At 36.6% G+C, this 22,724-nt stretch overlaps 1 protein-coding gene and 1 long non-coding RNA gene across 3 annotated transcripts; one reads left to right on the top strand and one right to left on the bottom strand.

Moving 5' to 3' along the window:
• Positions 1-300: 300 nt before the first annotated feature.
• On the top strand, positions 301-14,703 carry LOC109066210 (dual specificity mitogen-activated protein kinase kinase 7-like). Of its 2 annotated transcripts, XM_042717165.1 has the most exons (12): positions 301-470; positions 2,985-3,032; positions 6,350-6,494; positions 6,585-6,651; positions 7,521-7,634; positions 8,301-8,420; positions 11,337-11,444; positions 11,568-11,747; positions 11,860-11,940; positions 12,719-12,861; positions 12,946-12,991; positions 13,574-14,703. In XM_042717165.1, the coding sequence occupies exons 1-12, from the start codon at positions 347-349 to the stop codon at positions 13,712-13,714; spliced, it is 1,317 nt and encodes a 438-aa protein (XP_042573099.1). In that variant the 5' UTR covers positions 301-346; the 3' UTR covers positions 13,715-14,703. The 2 variants fall into 2 exon arrangements, with proteins under 2 accessions (XP_042573099.1, XP_042573100.1); XM_042717166.1 differs by lacking the exon at positions 2,985-3,032 and having other exon boundaries at positions 303-470.
• Positions 14,704-20,648: 5,945 nt separating this feature from the next.
• LOC122135940 lies at positions 20,649-22,055 on the bottom strand. Its single transcript, XR_006153793.1, has 2 exons — positions 22,003-22,055; positions 20,649-21,882 (listed from the first exon to the last, which is right to left on the bottom strand). It is a non-coding gene; the product is annotated as an uncharacterized LOC122135940 (long non-coding RNA).
• Positions 22,056-22,724: the final 669 nt, after the last annotated feature.

The raw sequence follows: 22,724 nt of genomic DNA, 5'->3' as shown, positions 1-22,724 counted from the left end.
TGATTTTGATTGCAACTACATCACCGTATGGTGCTTTGTTTCGTTAAGTATTAGATATGGGGCAGTTAAGGCGCTGTGTTTCCCTCAGTCGCTGCTAGGGGGCAGTGAAGGCGCTGTGTTTTCCCTCAGTGTGTGCTATAGAGTTTTGGAGGCGGTTTTTTTGTGTCTTTTTAAGATATGTTTTATTTCATTCGCTGTGTTTCCCTCAGTCGCCGCTAGAGGGCAGTGAAGGCGCTGTGTTTCCCTCAGTCGCTGCTAGGGGGCAGTGAAGGCGCTGTTGTTTCCCTCAGTCGCCGCTAGGGGGCAGTGAGCCGCGGCACTCGATGGTGCTGCTGAAGTTTTCAAGATGTCGTCGCTGGAGCAGAGACTCTCCCGAATCGAGGAGAAACTCAAGCAGGAAAATAAAGAAGCGCGCAAACGAATCGACCTGAGCATCGACATGAGCCCGCAGCGGTCGCGTCCGAGGCCAAGTGAGTGTGTGAGAGAGTGAACGAGTGAATGAGCGCAGCGACGGAGGAATGAGACACATTCTACATGATATAAACAAACAAACGATCAAATCCTGACACCTCACTCACATCGACTCCCGCGGTCCTTTGTTAAAGGTCTGGGGGGTTTGTTTATCAGGGTTTGTACCCCAGATTGTTCACTAGAGATTTGTTCTTTAAAGTAAGTAAATAAATAAATAATAAAAAGATCTGGCAGTCAGCTCACTAGCGTTAGCCTGGCGGCTAGTTAGCTGTGTTTAGCAGGCCCTGATACTCACATCTGTCTGTGTGTCCGTCCGATTTTCAGGTCTATTCTCACACAATATCAGTCTTCGTGTGGGAATATTTTCATTTAGAAAGGCTGTTGGTGTTTTTTTGCTGTAAAATCATCAGTCTTGACAGACTTGTATTGTTGTGAATTGCTGGTTTGGTTTTTTCTGAGACTGTCAGTAGTATGTATTTAGAGAAAATGAATGATTTTTTCTTCTTCTTCTTTATAATTTAACGTCTTAAGCTTTTTGTCCCTAAAGAGGACTGTCTTGATTGTAGTGACCATGATGAAGGGGTCATGTCAGGAGTGTTTTTGAACGCTTCAGATCATTGAAAGTGTTTGAACATTAAGTTTATGTGCTAGATAGGGGTTGTTCCTGCCCGAGTGAAGTGTGAGGTCTGTTCTCAAACCTCCTCCACACACTGACAGTGTGCTGATGTCCCGGTACATTACGTTCCTGGATGCTCAGTTTTCGTCTCAGTTTCTGTCTTGTGCTGGCTCTTTTTTTACCCTGATCAAAAACACTTTCAGATGGTCAGATTTTGTGTTTATGTTATGCAGAAATCATTTTGAGCATCTGGATTTTGTTACATGCTTGTGGACAGTGATTGAAACCAGTAGACAACATGTGCATGTGATTCCTTATCCATTATTCACATCGGACATGGTCAGTGAGCATTAATATATATATATATATCACCCAAAGTTTGGAAACATTACTATTTTTAAACATCAAGCCTGCATTTTTGATCAAAAAATACAGAAAAAAACAGTATATATGTGAAATATTATTACAACTTAAAATAATAGTTTTCTATTATATATTTATCCTGTGATGCAAATAATTGTTCAGCATCATTACTCCAGCCTTCATTGTCACATGTAAAACAGTCTATCCTACATTCATTAGAAATCAGTTCTAATAACACAGTTCATTCCTTATTTGGATCATTTATTATATGTTCCAAGAAGAAATGTGTTTATCTTACAGAACAATTTTAACAATCCTTGCTGAATAAAATTAAGATTTATTACATCATTTATATATCCAAGAAGAAAAAATTAGGTATCACATGTTCTGCTATCACCCAAAAATAAAGCACAGAACTGTTTCCAACTTTGATTAATGAAATCATCAGTATTAGAATGATTTCTAAAGGATCATGTGATAGATCCTAAAAATTCACTTTGCATATGAAAATCTGATGATAATTTAAAGTATAATAAATTTAAAAACACTTATTTAAAATTGTAATAAGATATCACAATATTAATGTTCATAAATGGTGAACAGAAGAAACTTTTTCAAACACTCTCAAACATATTCATTTATTATTGTTCCAGTCTTCATCTCAGAAAACAAAAAATGATTTTTTATATTATTATTTTTATGAAATCTGAAAACATTGGCCACTGCATTTACATATCTGCCACTGCATTGTAAGGCTCACCCAAAACTCTGGGTGTTAAAATAGGTATGATTTATTAATCTTTTAATTTTAGGGAGAACTAACCTCTTGAACATTTTTTGTTGAATGAGTGAGATTGGCTTTTATTTTATTTTATCTGGGAATTAGTTTAAGCCTTATTTTTTTTTGTGTGTGAGTTTGTTGAATGTATGTGTTCGACTTATATTTTTTTTTTATTATTTAGTCTTTTATTTTACTAAATAATATTGATTTTATTTTAGTTATTTAGTATTTATTTATTTAGTTGTTTAAGGATCAATTTAAAAGTATAGTTCGCCCAAAAATGAAAATTCTGGCATAATTCACACACCCTCATGCTGTTCCAAAACTATATGTGTTGTTTACTCCTGTGGAAGAAGCTAAATATTGTTTAAATGTCGTTATCATCAAATCCCAGAAAATATTTTTTTTTATTTTATTTCTTTTGAATGACAATTTTTGGTTTTTGGGTGATCTTTCCCTTTAATTGATCATAGTTTCAGCTACTAAATATGTAGTATTTTCTCATTTCTAACAAATACTACTGTATTTAAATACATTTAGCTGAATTAACCGATTTTTTCTGTATCATATTCTGTCATTAGCTGGACACGTGTGTATTTTGTGTAGATGGTGTCAGTATTATTTAGGCTAGGTGGAGTGTGATCGTGCTGAAGGTGAATCATAACGTTTGAAGAGAGGCCCACAGTGATTCCTGGAGGTGTGTGTGGGCTTTTAGTAATGAGTGTGTGTGTATTTTCTCTCCTCTGTATCTAGTCATCGTGATCCAGCTCAGTCCAGCTCCAGCCCCCTCCCAGCGTGCAGGTACCATCATCATCATCATCATCATCATCACCACCACGCTGCATCACCCTCTCTCTCTCTCTCTCTCTCTCTCTCTCTCTCTCTCCTCTCTCTCTTCTCTCTCTCTCTCTCTCTCTCTCTCTCTCTCTCTCTGCTCTCTCTCTCTCTCTCTCTCTCTCTCTCTCTCTCTCTCTCTCTCTCCTCTCCTCTCCTCTCCTCTCCTCTCCTCTCCTCCACGCTGCATCACCCTCTCTCTCTCTCTCTCTCTCTCTTTCTCAGTCATTCTTCTTTATTTTTTAAATTCTACCACCTCTCATTCTTTTTCTCTCTTTCTCTCTTTTTCAAAAAGTCAACATGAATTGGGATTGTATTTTTTCAGTAATTGACTGGATGTGGCAAGCAGTCTTTATATGGCTGGCTGGTGTTTGGATATGGTATGGAGATATATATATATATATATGTATGTGTGTATATTAAAATTAATATTAGGGCTGTCAAATGATTAATCACGATTAATCACATCCAAAAAAGTTTTGTTTACATAATATATGTATGTGTACAGGGTATATTTATTATGTATATATAAATACACACACATAAATTATATATTTAGAAAATATTTACATGTATATACATTTATATATTTATATTCTTATATTTTATATTATATATAAATATATTTAATATATAAACATAACATATTCTTCTTAAAATATATGCATGGTGTGTGTATTTATATATACATAATAAATATACACAGTATACACACATATATTATGTAAACAAAACTTTTATTTTGGATGTGATTAATCGTGATTAATCATTTGACAGCCCTATATAATATAAATATATATATATATATATATATATATATATATATATATATATATATATATATATATATATATATTAGTTAATAATAGGGTTGCACTGTGGTATCAAAGTAAAATGCTGTATCTTAATTTTTTTTATCTTAATTGTTTTCATAAGAAGTTTATTGTGCTCACCAAGGCTGCATTTATTATTATCAAAAATACAGTAAAAGTAATTTTATTAGGCCTACAATTTAAAAGGACTGTTTTCTGTAAAGACCTGTCTGTTTTTACTTTATTTAAGTGTCATTTATTCCTGTCGCAAAGCTGAATTTTATTCAGTCATTATCACTCTTCACTGTCACACGATCTTTCAGAAATCATTTTAATATGCTTATTTGCTGCTCAAGAAATATTTATTATCAATGTTTAAAACTTTGTATTTTATGGAAATAACATTATAGAAATGATAAAAATGCACCTTTTGTATCATTACACATGTATTTACCGTCACTTTTGAACAATTGAAAGCATCCTTGGTGAATAATAGAGTTAATTTCTTTCTGATAAATAGCCAAACTTGATGAGAACTGATTGTGAAATAACTTTAAATGATTGAATCCGTTGACAGTCATATTAGCCCCCAAGGCTGTTATAAGGTATCAAGCTGAACTTTTGGCATTGATCCAACCTAAAATCCAAAAATAAATCCTGAAAAGTGGATTAATAAAGTAAATGGCTTCAGTTTTTATTTCATGTTGGTTTAATTTCATACAGCTTTCTGTCATTAATCTCACTGACATGAACGTTTTTCATAATTTCATCAAATGCATGATGTTTGTTTAGGGAACACAACTATTCTCCTACCTTCATCTTACTTGCTCGTTCACTTCGTCTGTATAAAGATATTCCTCTTTTCATTCATTCTCTGATTCTCTTTTCCACCTCAACATGAAGAGGGAGCAGCAAGCGTGTGTGTGTGTGTTGTGAGAGTGTGAGACCTGTGTGTAGGATGAAGTGTTTTGTTGGAAGATCAGACATTGTGCATGTTGTGGCTATAACTGCACGGCCCGACTGTGAGCGAACACATCCACACACAGACACAAAGCTATGGCGGCACTCGACAGGGTGTTCTGTGTTCAACTGTAACTTGGGTTTGAGCTTGTCTGGCCTCTCCTGTCTCTCAGCTCTCTGTCCGTTCTTTCTGGAAGAGACGGCTTCGGCTCTGTTTTCTGCACAGATGTGGATTACGGCCATGTGGGCTGTTTGTGTGTTCAGCAGGTGTTTCTGCACCAAACTGCTTGACCTCACTGACTAACCCAAGCTAACCGATTCTCTCCCATGAACAGGTTTTCCTGAGGAGGAATCAGAAGTTCGACGGTTATCCGTTTCTCCTGAAAAACCAGTGTTGTTTCTATGCTCAAACAACATATAGACAATCTGTAACATGTTTAGTTTTGTACGGTTTGGTGAGCGAATGTCAAATGTCACCCTGTGGTGACTTCTGCTTGTCCCGGTGCATGCTGGGAATGCTAACACTAACTCTAATGGCTGGTTTTCACTGTTTGGCAGCCCTTATCATTTCTGTGTGTGAGTGTGTCTGATCTTTGCATGACCTGGACTTTTATCACGGTCTTTATTTGACTGATTTTCCTCAGGAAATAGTCACAAATGTCATCTAAGATTTTAAAATGGGCTTCTTTGAAACTTTGACTCAGTTTCCTTAGACAGCAATTAAACATTAACACAAAATGTGCTCCACAACTCACTACTTTGATGTAGTAAATTTCACAAAAACTGCTAAGTAATGTCTAGATTATATTTCAAGAGACTACTAGTAATACTTGTGCTCCATAGTTATTATTATATTATTATATTACTATTTTATTACTTACTAGTAATTAATTATATTTCAAGAGACTACTAGTAATACTATTGGTTATTATTATTATATATTACAACAACTAATAATAAGAATGACTTGGTTTTTATTATTATCATAAACTATTTTATTGTTTTTTTAATAATAATGACATTTTAGATAAATAGTTGATTTTATTTTTGTTAATATTTGGTTTTTTTTTTTTTTATTTTTAGAAAATAAATGTATTTTGTTTTTTTGTTATTATTTTAGAAAATATTTTTATTTTGACTTTTTATATTATTTTTATTTGATCAATAAAGAAAACAAATCTTTTTGTATTTTTTATATTATATTGTTATATTATCAGTAAAGAAAATGAAAAAAGAGATTTAGGATAATGTTTTCAATAAAGAAAACATCTTTTTGTATTTTTTTTTATATTATTTTTTTTATATTATATATTGATTAAAAATAGACCTCATATTGAATCTGGATCAGCTGTCACATTCTGGACCCTCACACCTGAGGATCTTAATTTAGGGTCCTTGAACATTCATTAACATTTGTCTCAGTAATGAGTGTGTATTGACGGTCACTGGCTTCTTGCCTTCTGTCCTTTCTCTGAGTCTGACTTCTTCCAACCGTCTTGTCTTTCTTTACAGCTCTACAGTTACCATTGGCCAACGATGGAGGAAGTCGCTCGTCTTCCTCAGAAAGCTCTCCTCAACACCCCTCGTACCCTAGCAGACCCCGACAAATGCTTACGCTTCCCACCCCACCATATAGCCTACCGAAGAGCCTGGAGAAGTATGGCACACTCACAGCACAGTGTAGTTTGCAGTGTTTTCATTATATGTAACAGTCTTGGTGTGTTAATCTGTTTATTCTTATCTTCAGTGCTGAAATTGATCAGAAGCTGCAGGAAATCATGAAACAAACAGGATATCTGAAGATTGACGGACAGGTGAGTCATCAGTCATAGAGCCAATTTTACTAAACAGGGCAAATTAGCACCAGAGCGCAATTCCAAAACAGTGCCGATGGGAGGGGAAATTTCTGCGGGTGATTTACTAACAATACGCAAAATTAAAGAACACAGACAAAAGATTTTGTTTACATTTCAACCATTGCAATATACCAAGGGCAACACAAATTAGTTTAGTCACAAATAAAGAAGCCACAGGACGTTGAAAAAAAAAAAAGAACGTTTGCTAGAAGTTTTGATAGAGCTGGAATTACATGACTTCTAGTTGAGGGTTAAAATTCGTCTTTTATTTCCTGAAGCAAATTAAAAATAATGTGGCTTGGCAAATGATATGTTCAGATAATGTGTTCTTCTGGGATTTAGAATAAATTAATACTTGTGTAAAAAAAAATCTCTTCCTTCTACCATACGCTCTCTGTTCTCTGTGATGCCTTCCCCAGCAATAATAATTGCAGCTTTTTCAAGTGCAAAATAGTTTAAGACATGCTTTTTTGGGCGTTAAATAATGGCTTAAATGCCAGTATTTTGACAAGCGCGAATGTTAGTAAAACGTTTTGTGCAATTCATGTGAATACTCTCCTCCCATTACTCTTACGTCTGAAAGGGGAGCTCCTACAAATGCATATTCAATAAGGTCAGGCGCAAAAATAACTGTCCATGACTTTTCAGCACTAATTTGTTACTGCACGTCTTTAGTAAAACCTGTCAGTACAAATTTAACTGCAAAAGATGGTTTGCGCTGGCGCAAGCTGTTAGTAAAACTGGCCTGTAGTCTTTAGGTATTGAATGTGGGAAAAGAGTCTGACCTCTTTTTTTTTTTTTTTTTTTTTTTTTGTGTGTGTGTGTGGCGTTACCCTGCAGAGGTGACGGATCTGATCAGTGAGGGAGAGATCGGCAGTGGAACCTGTGGACAGGTGTTTAAAGTTCGCTTTAAGAAGACTTGCCATGTCATCGCAGTCAAGGTCGGTTCAGCTCCCGGTTTCTCTGCTCAGTCTGTTGTCCCTGATAATAGTTAGTTTTTAGACAGCAGCCACTAAGTATGATGAATACCTGGCAAGGGACCCCATTCCTAAATTATAAAATCAACCTTATATTTTAGTACTCAGACTTAAAGGGATAGTTCACCCCAAAAGTGAAAATTCTGTCATCATTTTCTCCCTCATGTCATTCCAAACCTTTAAGACAAAAATTCTTCTGTGAAACTCACAAAAAGATATTTTTAAGGATGTTGGTTACCAAACAGTTTTGTGTCCCATTGACTTTTTGTCAATAATATACCAACATTCTTCAGATTATCTTGGTTTGTTTCACAGAAGAAAGTATGTTATAAATCTCTTTAAGATTTATACTGAGAAAAATAGTAGGTGTGATATCAAATGTTAAAATAAGTGCCATTTTTATAGTCATTGTACTAAAGCCAAAAGAAATTCCAATCAATCAAATTTTTGGATGAAGGCGTTTGTGTATCCATGTATTTGTCGTCTTGAACTTTCCTTGTAATTACCAAGTCATTAAAACAGCAGTTAAGGCAGCAGTAATTACTGTTTACTAATTACATCACTGCTCTTGGTTTCTGTTGTTCTAGTAGCGTCTATGTGAGCGTGCTTCCTTTGTGTTTTTCCCTGCAGCAAATGAGGAGGACGGGTAATAAAGATGAGAATAAGAGAATCCTCATGGATCTGGATGTTGTGTTGAAGAGTCATGACTGTCCATACATCATTCAGTGCTATGGAGCAATAGTCACCAATGTAAGTAACACACTCATGATCTACATTTACATTTAGTCATTTCGCAGACACTTTTATCCAAAGCGACTTACAGTTGGGGAATACATAAAGCAATTCTTCTTAAAGGGGAAAACAGTCACAGGAAGTGCTCGTAATACCAAGTTTCAGGCATTGTTCAAATAAGTACAAGCTAGAAAGGGAAGAAATAAATAATAATTTAGGATGAAGTCAAGTAGCATCGAAGTTTATGTGTTTTTTGATGTAGGTTGAAGATTGTAAGGGATTAAGTATTTAGGATAGGGGTGGGAAGATCATTCCACCAGCCAAGAATAGTGAACGAGAAGGTTCTGGAAAGTGATTTTAAAAGTGACTAGTGACTAGCGGATCTCAGACTTCTGGAGGGGATGTAGATTCGTAATAGTAAGTGGAAGTAGGAAGGTGCTGAACCTGTGGCTGTTCTATATGCAAGCATCAATATCTTGATAATGAAAATCATCGACAACGATTCTCATCGTTGATTAGTCGGGTCTGCCCACAGTACATGTCCAACTTCAGCTGGTCGCATCAAATTGCAGCACCGAATAACACATTTCTATGGACAAAAATGCATCTAAAATTAGTGGAGGGAACAGAATGAGCTCCTGCAGGAAAATTACGTGATCCAGGCTGCCCAAAACATGAGAAATCTTTATTTTAAGCTTCAAGCTGATGTATTAGCGTAATGGCTTGCCCTATCAGTCGCTTTGACAGATACGTGTGTGCATCCTCAGTGCAAAAAACTTTCAGTTAACGGTCATATCCTTATCTGTAAATGTCACAAATTCACGCAAGCCCAAATTCACGCGAGTCTTCCCGTCATGACAGTCTGCGTTAAGTTGAAATCTTTACTGAAAGAGCACCAGCGCGGCAGGCGCATGCCTTAAACAGACAGAACACAGTAGAGAGGGAGACTATTCAGCGCAAAAACATTCACTGTGCTGAAATATCTGTTATTGAACATTAAATTTATGTTTAAAAGTCAACATGCGGTGCAAGTAATTTATGAGAGTACTAGAAACTGAAGGGACAGCAGCGTGTAATTGTCTGAATATAAATGCCAGATGCTTTCACAGGATAAAGAAATGACAATAAGAGGAGACTGGTTCCTCTTTAAACTATATTGCCTACAGTGATTAACAAATTTATTAACCATTTTTTTTAACCATTTTTGTAAGGTTTGTGCCACTGCTGCTCTTAACTAACAGTGTTGGTAATTACCAAAATCATTTTTTAGCTTTCTGTATTGGTTAGTCCTCCAATATAAGTGTAAGCTCTTTAGTTACAGTAGTAGGCTATTTTTAATGCTATAATATAATTATTGCTGTAATCTATGAAAGAAAGGCAGAAAAAATAGTCAAGTGCTTAATGTTCTTTTTTATTCAGATACCCAATTAGTCAAAAAGTACATAAACAATGCCTGCAAGCTGTTATCAAAGGCAAAGGAGGCCATTTTTGTTATTATGTGAATAAATACTGTTTAGTTGTTTCGGTTTGTTATTTGCTAAAAAAAATGACACTAACATTTTTAGATTTACATTTTTGTTTTTGACAGATTCCAAAATATTTGTGTTTTCTCTATTACGACAGGCGGTCTAATAAATTGTTAAGCACTGTATGTTTTCATAGCATTCAGTTGGCATATTTGTTTGAAGGGCATTGGGCAGAATGTGGAATAGTGTGTTTTTGTCAATAAAATTAAAATAATGAAAATTGTATGGTGTTTTTATCCGATTAAACGATTAATAAAAAAAATAACCGGCCAACTAATCAATCATCAAAATAATCGTTAGTTGCAGCCCTATACATGTTTGAATGCAGTGGGGAAAGTGCCTGTGAGGAGAGATGTGTTGTTGATGTGTGTGAGTGCTGGTAAGAGTGTAGGAGAGATTGCTTGGAGGAGGTGTGAGGGGATTGGGTCTAGAGGGCATGTGTTTAGGATGGTTTGAGAGGAGAAGTTTTGATACTTGTGCCTCAGTGAGGGGACGGAAGAAGAAGATGGGAGTTTTAGCAGTGGGTGTGGTTGGTTTGAGGTCCTCTGTGTGTGTGGGACTGAGAATCGACTACTGATTCTTCTAGTTTTGTCTGTGAAGAATGTGGCCAAATCATCAGCTGTTATAGAAGTGGTGGGAGGTGTTGGAGGGGGACAGAGGAGAGAATTAAATGTTTACATTTAAAACTCTTTAATGCATGACAAGCTACGATTATCCCACTTATTTCATGGTCATTTGCCAAGTTATAGACAAGTTAAAACTCATATTGCTCTTTGCAGCACAATATTTGATCGGATGGGTAAAAATGACGATTATTTTCATCAGTTGCGTCTCATTAGCTCTAGCATTCTGCCCGCTTTAAATCAGACACAGAGATGAAGTAGTGCAGTAAGATCACATTTATTTGAATGAATTATAGCATTTATTTCAATTAATTATCGATCGATCGAGGGGGAGAGAGAAAGAGATGACAGTTGTGGGTGCTTTACCTGCATGCTGTGTCTGCGTGTCTCTCTCTACAAACTATTAACATTAGTTACTTCAAAAACAGCGCCACCTTGTTGCTGAGAAATATAATGTAGCAATATAGTATCTAGGCTATTTTAAGCATTGATAATAAATTTGTGTATGTTGCCTCTGTGTTCTTTAATTTGTGTATTGTTAGTAAATCACCCGCAGAAATTTCCTCTCCCATTGGCGCTGTTTTGGAATTGCGCTCTCGCGCTAATTTGTCCCGTTTAGTAAAACTGGCCCTTGAAGTACTAAAACAAAAATGAAAATTTTTAGGAACTTTGCTTGCAAAGAAATTTATGGATTGGACCTCTTGAACTTAAATTGAAAACCACTGCTTTATGCTGAATGTATTGAATTAACTGAATTATTCAATGGTGTTTCTTTTCTTCTGTAGACGGATGTGTTTATCGCCATGGAACTAATGGGGACATGTGCAGAGAAGTTGAAGAAGCGGATCCAGGGGCCCATACCAGAGGCCATTCTGGGAAAGATGACTGTGGCTGTAAGACTTCCTTTAAATTCACCTGATTCAGAATAGTATCTATTTTTGGTTAGATATTGGTCTGTTTCCAAGTTGAACCTCACAGATCTCTTTTTATCTTGCTCTTCTTCTTTTCGTATGTAGATCGTAAAGGCTCTGCTTTATCTAAAAGAGAAACATGGTGTCATTCACCGAGACGTGAAGCCATCTAATATCCTGTTGGATGCCAAAGGGCAGATCAAATTGTGTGATTTTGGCATTAGCGGCCGACTGGTAGATTCTAAGGCCAAGACTCGCAGCGCCGGATGTGCTGCCTACATGGCGGTAAGAACATGGTCCCAGAGTTATGCAGTTTCAGGATTTTGAAAAATTTAAAATAATTACATCTTACGAAGTGAAATGTTATGCATCGTGCTATATATATATTTTTTTCTAGCCTGAGAGAATAGACCCTCCAGACCCCAGTAAGCCAGACTATGACATCAGAGCTGACGTCTGGAGTCTTGGCATTTCTCTGGTGAGTTCTTCTTACATTTTGTTGAGCCACCACTTGTTTACTTGGATTACTTTGCTGACCAACAGTTGTATTTGTGTAGGTGGTGTTATAATTAATTATGATCATTCTCATTTAATTTTTATCAAACGTTTGGGATCACGAAAGAAATTAAAACTTTTATCCAGCTAAGAATTAAAAAAATTCTGCTCTGCAATCAGTTATTTTAAATTGAAGTTATATTTAGCAGTATTTCTGTTTTTACTCTAATTTTGATTAAATAAATGCAGCCTTGGTGAGTACAATAGACTTCTTTGAAAAACATAAAAAAAAAAAAATTCATACAGACTCCAAACTTTTGAACGGTAGTTTAAATGTAAGTAAAGAGCTGTATTTCAAAATACAATCTACTAGGGGTGTAATGGTGCACGTATTCGTACCATACAGTTCACGGGGCAAATTACAAATGGAAGTGATCATCCCTATGCCTTTGAAGAGCCCTTGGAGTGAGGACTTGGGAGTGAGCAGAGCACGTGCGTGCCATTATGTAGTCGTCTGGAATGCACTTGGCAAAGGGAGCGACGTAATTTCCTCATTATGTGCGTGCCATTATGTAGTCGTTTGGAATGCACTTGGCAAAGGGAGCGATGTAATTTCCTCATTATCATTATTATCTGTTGAATGAGGAAATTAAAGTCCATTTGGAATTTGCCCCGTGAACCATACAGTACGAATACGTGTACCGTTACACCCCTACAATCTCCTTGTGCAGCTGTAAGTAATTATTCCTCCTCACCTGTAGGTGGAGCTAGCCACGGGACAGTTTCCTTACAAGAACTGCAAGACAGACTTTGAGGTCCTCACCAAAGTTCTGCAAGAGGACCCGCCGGTCCTTCCTCTCAGCATGGGCTTTTCCCCTGACTTTCAGTCCTTCGTCAAAGACTGGTACACTGAATTTACATAAACGTGAAATTTTAGCACCAGTATCTCCCTACTGTGTTTACGTGTGAATTTTCTCTGTGTCCACAGCCTCACAAAGGATCACAGAAAAAGGCCAAAATACCACAAGCTGCTTGTAAGTCTCAGTCTCCCATGTCGTTCCAAACCCGCAAGACCTCAGTTGATCTTTGGAACACAAATTAAGATATTTTTGATTAAATCCGAGAGCTCTCTGAGCCTCCCATAGACAGCAAGGATCCTAAATCAAGGTCCAGAAACGTAGCAAGGACATCATTAAAACAGTCCATGTGACAACAGTGGTTCAACCGTAATTTTACTTTTTGTGCACAAAGAAAACAAAGATAACAACTTAATTCAACTATTCATCTCTTCCGCGTCACTCTGGCGCCATTTTGGAGAGTATCACATACGTAAATAACGTATGTACGCAGATACGTTGTTTACGTTCAGATAAAAAAGTAAACAACATATCCGCGTACATACGTTACCTTACATACCTTACTACATTTCTGGACCTTGATCGTGTAAGGATCCTTGGTGTCTATGGGAGGGTCAGAGAGCTCTCGGAATTCATCAAAATTATCTTAAATTGTGTTCCGAAGATGAACGAAGGTCTTACAGGTTTGAACTATCCCTTTAACATCAAAAATCTAGTATAGCCTGTTATGATCATGTGTTCACACTTTTTTGTTTATAGGAACACAATTTTATCCGTCGTTACGAGGTGTCAGAAGTAGACGTGGCGGGCTGGTTCCAGACGGTGATGGAGCGCACAGAGTCTCCTCGCAGCAGCCAGTGCTTCAGCCATCACCAGCTCCACTCTCTCTTCAGCAGGTAGCCAGGTGGAGAGCCAGAGAAACGGAGGGATGGCGGGAGAGAAAGAATGATGCGATTGTGAGAGGTTGATTTAGAGACACAGATGGACAGGTTTGAAATATAAATTATGTAAACGAGAAAGACAGGATGGAGTGGAAATGGACTGTTTGAGCGATGGCTGAAACAAAAGAGAGAATGTTCATTTGGGAGTTTGACTGATCGACAGACAATCCTGGGCAGGTTTGATGTAAATCTGAAATATTTTTGTCCTTCTCATCCACCCATCGAACAGGATGGACCATTACAGGTTGCAGTCTAACACGGTCACTGTGACACACGCGCACACACGCACATTTACAGTAACACACTGTTTCACCAAACCACGATCACTGTCCGCCGTATAAAGGTTAGCCACAAGAATAAGCGTACAGTCCGTTCACTTCAAAATCCAAATCCACACGTCATGAAGTCCTCCGTAGCCCCTTACTCAGGGACTGAACAGAGTAGTCGAACAACACTGTGCAATGGTGTGAGTGTGTGTGTGTGTGTTATTCATTTATCAGTCCTAGCTCTTCACTTTCTTGTACGGTTTAAGCCATTAGGCAGATCTAAGAAAATAGCAATTAGCGAGATAATAGCAGTGTGATATATCAAGAACTATGTTTTATAGAAGTGTTCTTTTGCTAGAAAGCATCTGCAGATATTTCAGTAATTGTAACGTTAGTGATTCTTAGTCGTAGAGCTTCTAATCCTCGGTGTTTAGATTGTTATAACTAGTTTGGTCTGGATATAGGTGTTATAACTAGTTTGGTAGATATATTGGCTAAGAGAGAAGGTTGGGTATTAAGATAAAACTAGTGGTTGACCGATAAGATGAAGTGTGTATCCCAATTTAATATGCAGAGACAACTATAAATGACTCATTTTTGTTTGTCTGAAAAGCCTGACTCAGCGACATTGGTTAAACCAATGGTGTCAATCTGTTTTGACCAATGGCAGATGGGGGAAACGTGAAAATGTTATTATAACATTTGTGTAAGTCCGTTACGCTAGTCATTCAGAAATTACACACTTCAGTTTCATTGACCGATGACGATATCTTGAAACATTTCTGTTCATCGGCCAATAGCAATAATCTCAAAATATATCGGTCTATCACTAGATAAAACACAAAAAAATTAGCCCAGAATATGTTGTACACAGTGCACACCTCAGGAAGATAAGTGTTAGAAATGGATATTTTAACAAGATTTAGCTGTGTGTTTAAGTCTTAGAGTACGAGGAAGACACCAAAATCATAGATGAGAGATGTTGTCATAGTCGCTCAGACTGGTGTTGAGAGACGAGCGGGGGAGTTGGAGTTTGTGCGTTTCGAGCGTTTCCTCCACAAGAATAAAAACGGCTCGTTTTGTGAGTGGAACGTTTCTGCTCTGATTCACCCGCCTCATCAACCCAGACAACCGTTCATCATTTCATTCTCTTCACTGTTTTTTTGTTTTCCCACGAGCATTTGAGTTCCCGCAAACCAAAGCTTGTTTTTTTTTGACACAGCACTGCTTTTTTTTTTTATCTGCCAAGCTGTTGTTCTCAGAGGATTTCAGCACCTGCTCGTGGGTCGTGCTGAAGATGTTCAGAGACTTTCACAACCAAAGCTGTAGAGTTTGAGATTCACTGCTTTGAAAAAGCCAAATCACTGCTAGACTAAGTGAGAAAGCGTGTGAGAGGAAAGAAAATATGACTAAACGAATCAGCAAAGAGAGATTTAGATGGCAATGGTACGTTGAGACAGGAAGTATGGTGTTATATAAGGGACTGAAGAAAGAGTAATGAACGTAGCAGAGGAAAACAGGAGGAAGGCATATAGAAAGTATTAAAGAAAGTCTCCAGTGAAGTCTTACAGAAAGTATCAGCTGAAAGTTAGAGAGGTGTTGTTAGAAAGGTTGTTTTCTAGAGCGCTAGCTGGACGTTGCATAAAGCTTTCAATCGTTTTTAAAACCAATGTACCAATTTAATTTTTTTAGGGTTATGTTGTTTTGCATCTTACTGTTTTTCATTATCCTTGAAACTTTGTTTGCTATTATTATTACTATTATTATATTATTTATTATCTTACTTGCTGCTACTGTTTACTTTAGATGCTGCTGTCAATGATTATATTCCCCAAAGGAAAATCTTTTTTTTTTTTTTTTTTTTCTGAACCAAATGCAGAAAACACTGCAATGTCTACACATTTACCAAATGCATTGATGTGATCCTTTAAGAGGAAAAGAGAAAGCAAGCAAGGTAGTGAAGTAAATATATAGACCTATATCTATATTTATATAAAAATAGTTTGTTTTTGAAACTACGCCACTATGCCAACTCTCACAAACATCTCCGCTCACTGTAGGCTACTAATAAGAATGACTTCCAGTTACTTGTACACAATAACAGACACCAGCGGGTAATATCTATATATATTTGAGCTAGATTTCCTTCGTTGCACCATTAGCTGTGGGTCACGCAGGCAGATATGTTTGTAATTGTCCTCCTGTGTCCGTCCTGCGGTGGATGAATTCATGAGTTCTTAAAATATTTCATGCTAATGTGTTAATTAAACACATTTTTTTAGTCAAGGAGTTCTGCATATTTTACCACAAATTCAGCAGATTCCAGATTTTTGAAGTCCATTCGTTTTCCATTGAATCAGATTGACAAATCAGGCAAAAGATCAGAAAATATGTCAAATGCTTTGTTTTTTTTTTTAACACTATATACTATAGCAATGATCTGTAACCGTTTACCTCCCAATAGTTTCTTCACTCCTTTCAGATGCTAAATAGAATCTCTAACAGGACTCTCGCCGTTAACTTAACACTGATTTCCTGTTTGGCGTTGATGTTCATCACGGATACTGTTGTTCCTGCCTGTCTGTCTGTCCGTCATTCTCTCAGTAGACTAGAGTATTTAACACCAAAGGTGTCATCAATAAAACTCATTCAAACCAGTGGCGTTATTCTGAGGACCCCGGATGAGGGATATACAGCTTCATGAATGTAATTTCCTGTGAGACAGTAGCGGGTCACCCTTCACTGTTGGGGTTTTATTTTGGTCACACACACACACGCCTCTATGGAAATATGATCTGAGATGCTCATCTATATGGTTTATGCTTGGTTTAAAGTGTACTTCCATTCACTGTTTTCTGGCACTATTTTAATTTGTAATTATTTTTTTAATTGATTTCTGAAATCAAAGCATCAGTTCTTTATATGTGTGTGTGTTTTGATGATCTGAAATAGGTGTTTCTGTGAATAGGACAGAGATATTAAACCCATTTCTGCTGACGGTAGTCGTACACGTCCTGAACACCAAATGTTGGTAACTTAACCAGTGCGTGCTGCTGTTTCATTAGTTATTGTTTATATGATTGTGTGTGTGTGTGGCAGCATCACTGTTATTTTTGGAGTGTGTGCTCAGGCGTGTACTTTGCCGTCATGATGTTTGAGTCTATTACTTTTTACAATTGTTTATTGTTATTATTTTGTTAAATTATCATGATGCCCCATCTGTAATTAAACCAAATACTCACTATGCAGTCACTCAAATCAAGTCCCGTTTGCATTTTTCCCCAGAACTTCCTCAGTACACACACACACACACACAGACACACACACACCCACACAAGTACTGGAGTCTCCATGATGAGCGAGTGAATATCACATCCTCAGCTAGAGCGGAGACAGAATTTTACGATCAATAGAGAGTTTTTTCTTTTGTTTTTCTTCAGTGAGCTGACATATTTAAGGATTGCACTGGGACGGGTGGGTGGGATGTGTTTGGGGTCAGATTCGGCAGATGGTAGTTTGGAGAAATAGTTTGTTCAGTGCTGTAAGTATATCAATTGCATGTTATGATCTCTGAAGTAACTGCCATTGATTCTACATTTTGTTTTGGGTTGGAGGAGGGAGGGGAGGGGACTCATAAATGTTTTTTATCTTTATTTATATATATATATACATATATATAGTATACTATATATAGTATATAGTATACAGTATAATACTGTACTTTTTTCCAAAATGCTGTGTTTTTAGAAAAAGACACACTTTTGCCTTTTTACGTCTGACTTTTTGATCTTAATATTGATTATAGAATTTTTACCTTTATCATTGCTGGCTGATTTCAAGCTGTATTGATTCTTGACCTTTTGTTTGTCTTTCTTCTATGTTGTATTTGTGTTCCATTGATCCATGAATGAGTGCTGAAAGAGGTTTTAGCAAGACATTGTGTCTTCAGCTGTTAGGAAACCAAAAGTCTATTATTTTGGTCTATGCATTTTGGTCCTTTGTAACCATTTAATTTCAATTTTGAATACAATTACCATCTTGTTTGCTCTTATTACAGTTGTTATTACTATTATCTTCAGGGTTAAGACCACACCAAATTAAGAGAAAAGTGGGACATATTGCGAGTTGTTTCAAAATGTTTCTGGTGAATGTTGCGTCAAAGGTGTGTCTTTTTCAGTTGAAGCTAAGCAATCATTTATTGTTCTTTTTATTTTTATTTTTTGGTAATGCATTGTCTTTTCCTCCCCCCCCAGAGCTGTTATCAGAGCTCTGATTTGCTGTATGGTTACAATGTGTTTTTTATGTGAAATCTCACCATTTTTAGCTGCTGTTGCACTGGAGGATTTTGTTATTATTATTATTATTAATTGACATGGAGTTTAGAACCATGTAGCTCACCAAATTCTATTTAACTGATAGATGGAGTTTAGAAATGTTTAAACCTGCTAATTCTGTTTGATGCGGCCATTGGCATGCTGTTCAAATCAAAAAGAACCATTTGTTGGCATATTTCAACAGCTTGAAAAATATATTGCAAAAATTAGAAATGCTTTGTGCCAACAAATTTAGACAACCTTATATGTTCTCTGGTATATGGATATATGAACGTTATAGAATAGGATTCAAAGCATTTATTGTCATATATAGATATGATGAATATAGATATGATGCAACATTTTTGCTAACTTTTTGGGATTAGTTTGATTTAATCTAGGATATTTGATGTGGTATGTTAAAAATAAGACAACTACAACAGCCTGGCACAAATAATGTAGCTTGTCTTAGGTAATTCTTTTTTTTTTTTTACTTCTATTTATTTTGCTTTTTTGGGGTACCATCTTACAAATATATATGTGGAGCAGAAGTATCCCCACCTGTTGTATTGTATTGAAAGACAGCCATCACAGTTTTATCATTTTGATGTCCCCCCTTCCCCACTTTTTTTGTTGTTTCCTCATTTCAAATGAAAGAAATGCCATTATATTGTGAATACCTCAGGATTTTTTTTTTCTTTTGGGAAAATTTTAAAACTTTCAAAAACCTAAAACAAATAAAATACAAAAAAAGTGTTGATGTGGTTTGTTTTTATGTAGCTACTACAATCAGACATTTACTGAGCTACCGATTATTAAAAATTCTCCAAACATTTTGTTAATCAAAATAAGTCAAGTTTTCTTTTGGCTATGCAGCATGAAAAAACCTCTAGTTGGTTTAGTACAAATCAATTTTAATAATCATTAATATATAAACATAAAATACATATTCCTCTGACCTCTGCCATGTCAGGATGGAATAATTAGGAAATTTAGTTAGTTTACTGAACGCTGTAATATACTGTAACGACTATAAATATTCAATAATTTAACAATACTTTCTTGAAATACAATACCTTCTTAAAAACGACTCATATTTTTGCACATCTGTGAGAAACCAATCTAAAACATACCGGTCCTACTTTTACGACTCTTGTATCATTCCGCGTAAGCTCTTCATACAGACAAACAACGGTTACTGACTTGAGTTAAAACGCCCTCGAAGGACTTACTCTCTGGTGAACATTTGATACATAGATAAGTAATCTTCAGTTAAGCGTGAGAAAGGAAAGCAAAAGAACAAGGAACTGGTAAGAGGCACAAAGGCCGGGTGAAAGAGAACTAAATCGTATGCAGATTAATAATATACAACGTTAAATGAATTAAAATTAATACTTGTTGAGTTTTACTACGTCGTATGTGCCATTTTCTTAGCAGAAGCTGAACTTATGAATATTTATTTTCTACTTTCTAAGCATGACTGGCTTACTGTACATCATACCATAGACATCTACTGAATATTTGAATTCATTAAACATGTAACTCGCACTTAAAGGGATAGTTCACCCAAAAATGAAAATTCTGTTATTAATTACTCACCATCATGTTGTTCCAAACCTGTAAGACGTTTGTTCATCTTCGGAACACAAATTAAGATATTTTTGATGAAATCCGAGAGCTTTTTGACCCTGCATAGACAATGACTGTAACCAATTAATGACAGAACTTTCATTTTTGTGGGAACTATCCCTTTAAGAGCTATTTATTTAAGAAATATACTGTGTATAATACCTTAAAAATCCTAATTCTTAGTTACAAAAATTAAACGTCTTGAAAATGGTACGAAGGGGTTTTAAAAGATCATCACCAACATAGATACAAAAAGCAGTTTTATAAACTTTTTAACTAGTGACTAGGCTAAATACGTTGAACAGGTTTCACTATATTGGTGAGGACATTTAGACCTCACAAGTATATTCAGACCTGCACAGACACACACACAAACCTTTAAAATCAATGTTCTCTTCACCAGTCTCAACAGATGCTTGTGTTCTCACATCAGACCCACCCCATCTGACTGAAAGATGACATATCAAAGGAGCATCCATATGATGACCCATTCCCTTCATCAGGTGTGTTGATGTGAATAAACCTGTCCGTTTTAGATCTACAATTATCTGTATATTGACAAAGCATATAGTAGAATAGGATTTATTTAGGTCTTTCCCATTAATAAAGTTGCTTTACATTTCAAAAGTCATAAACAATCACATGGGAACATAATACCTTATTTCAAAAAGCGATTTAGTCAGCATGACATTAAATAGGATTTTATTATACATTATTCAGCATTTATTTCTGAGGCTTTAAATGGTCACACACACATGACCCGTCTGTACCTCAGCCACCTTTTATATTAGACAGTTCAACATTATATTAGACATTCAACATTATTTTTTTCTTCATTATCGACAGTGCAAAAATGCTAATCAAGCAAAATAAGAAACCGCTTACTGTTATTCTCTACAATCTCTAAAGTGTTTTAAAAAGCTATTTAAAAAGGCAGTGGTAAAACAAATAAATTAAATAGTAGTTGGCAATCCTTTCAAGTCTCATAAATATATAAAACAAACCGTCTCAGCATAAAAGAGTGAAACAAAGCAAAAGCAGGTTGAGGAATTTGTACATCTCAGTGAGCTTTCAGAGATAATATACACTGATTATGGACAGTTTTTAGGTTGGTGAATATGGGAAGGATGACATTTGGCTTTGGAGTACAATGAAGATCTGCTCCAGTACTGGACACTGCATACCTGGCACTCGTTCAGCAATGTAACAATTTAAACTCCCCACATCTTCATGGGATTATATTACAGGTGTTTTTGTTCATCTTTTTTTTTTTTTTTTTTTTTTTAAATAATGTGCAATAACTAAATAAGGCATCCACCTCGTCTACCTGAAGCACAAGTAGTTCTGCATTTCTGAAAGGTTGAAAACACACACAGGCAAAACACACATCCAATTCCACACAAGATATTTTTGGCATTAACGATACTCCTCATGAAAGCCTTCTGCATTCCCTTTCCTCACTCTGTCACTCATTTTCACTCTCTGCCGATCTCACTTTCTCACTCACTACCACAACCATTTCCACACTCACTACCACTCTTCACTTCCTTACACTCTTTACCGCTTTCGTTCTGTACCGTATCCACTTCCTGACTCTTTATTACACTCACTTCCTCGCTCTCTAACGCAATCATTTTATCATTCACTACTTCAATAATTTTCTCGTTCTCTACCGCAATCATTTTTTTACTCACTACCGCAATCATTTTTGTTCGCTACCGCAATAATTTTCTCATTCTCTACTGCAATCTTTTTTTCACTCACTACCAGCAATCATTTTCTCGCTCACTACCGCAATCATTTTCTCACTCTCTACCGCAATCTTTTTCTCGCTCACTACCCCAATCATTTCCTCGCTCACTTACGCAATAATTGTCTCGCTCACTACCGCAATAATTTTCTCGCTCTCTACCTCAAACCTTTTCTCGCTCACTACCGCAAATCATTTTCTCGCTTACTACCGCAATCATTTCTCGCTCACTTACGCAATAATTGTCTCGCTCACTACCGCAATAATTTTCTCGCTCTCTACCTCAAACCTTTTCTCGCTCACTACCGCAATCATTTTCTCGCTCACTAACGTAATAATTTTCTCGCTCACTACCCCAATCATTTTTTCTCGCTCACTACCGCAATAATTTTCTCACTCACTACCGCAATCATTTTCTCGCACACTAACGCAATCATTTTCTCGCTCACTACCGCAATCATTTTCTCACTCTCTACCGCAATCGTTTTCTCGCTCACTACCCCACAATCACTTCCCTCACTCTACTGCTCTCACTTTCTTGTTCTCTAACCTGCTCACATGCTCAAACTCCTAACTGCTCTCGCTCTCTACCACATCCACTTCCCAATCACACCCATGACCCACTTCCTTCCCTACAGCTCTCACTTCCTCGCTCTTTACTGCAATCATTTTCTCGCTCACTACCGCAATCACTCCCCCTCTATCTCTGCCACATTCACTTCCTAACTCTCTACTGTTCTCACTTCATTCTCTACCACTCTTGACTTCCTCACAATCCTTACCACTCTCGCTCTCTAACATACCCACTCTCTCAATATCGCATCCAATTCCTCACTCACACCCACGACCCACTTCCTTCTCTACAGCTTTCACTTTCTCGCTCTCTAACACAACCACTTTCTCGCTCACTCCTGCAATCATTTTTTTGCTTACTACTGCAATCACTTCCTCTCTCTCTTCCATGCTCACTCGTTTCTTTGCTGCATATCATTCTCACTTTTTCTACACACC

Source organism: Cyprinus carpio, chromosome B1 (assembly GCF_018340385.1).
Source record: "Cyprinus carpio isolate SPL01 chromosome B1, ASM1834038v1, whole genome shotgun sequence".
NCBI classification, from domain to species: domain Eukaryota; kingdom Metazoa; phylum Chordata; class Actinopteri; order Cypriniformes; family Cyprinidae; genus Cyprinus; species Cyprinus carpio.
This window is presented reverse-complemented; position numbering and strand designations above follow the sequence as displayed.

What these genes read in the sequence shown, in the direction of transcription:
- LOC109066210 (XM_042717165.1), top strand. Translation starts at nt 347, where the DNA reads ATGTCGTCGCTGGAGCAGAGACTCTCCCGAATCGAGGAGAAACTCAAG. An exon ending in GCCATGTCATCGCAGTCAAG is followed by an intron (nt 7,635 to 8,300) that starts GTCGGTTCAGCT and finishes TTTTCCCTGCAG; the next exon opens with CAAATGAGGAGGACGGGTAA. An exon ending in CAAAATACCACAAGCTGCTT is followed by an intron (nt 12,992 to 13,573) that starts GTAAGTCTCAGT and finishes TTTTGTTTATAG; the next exon opens with GAACACAATTTTATCCGTCG.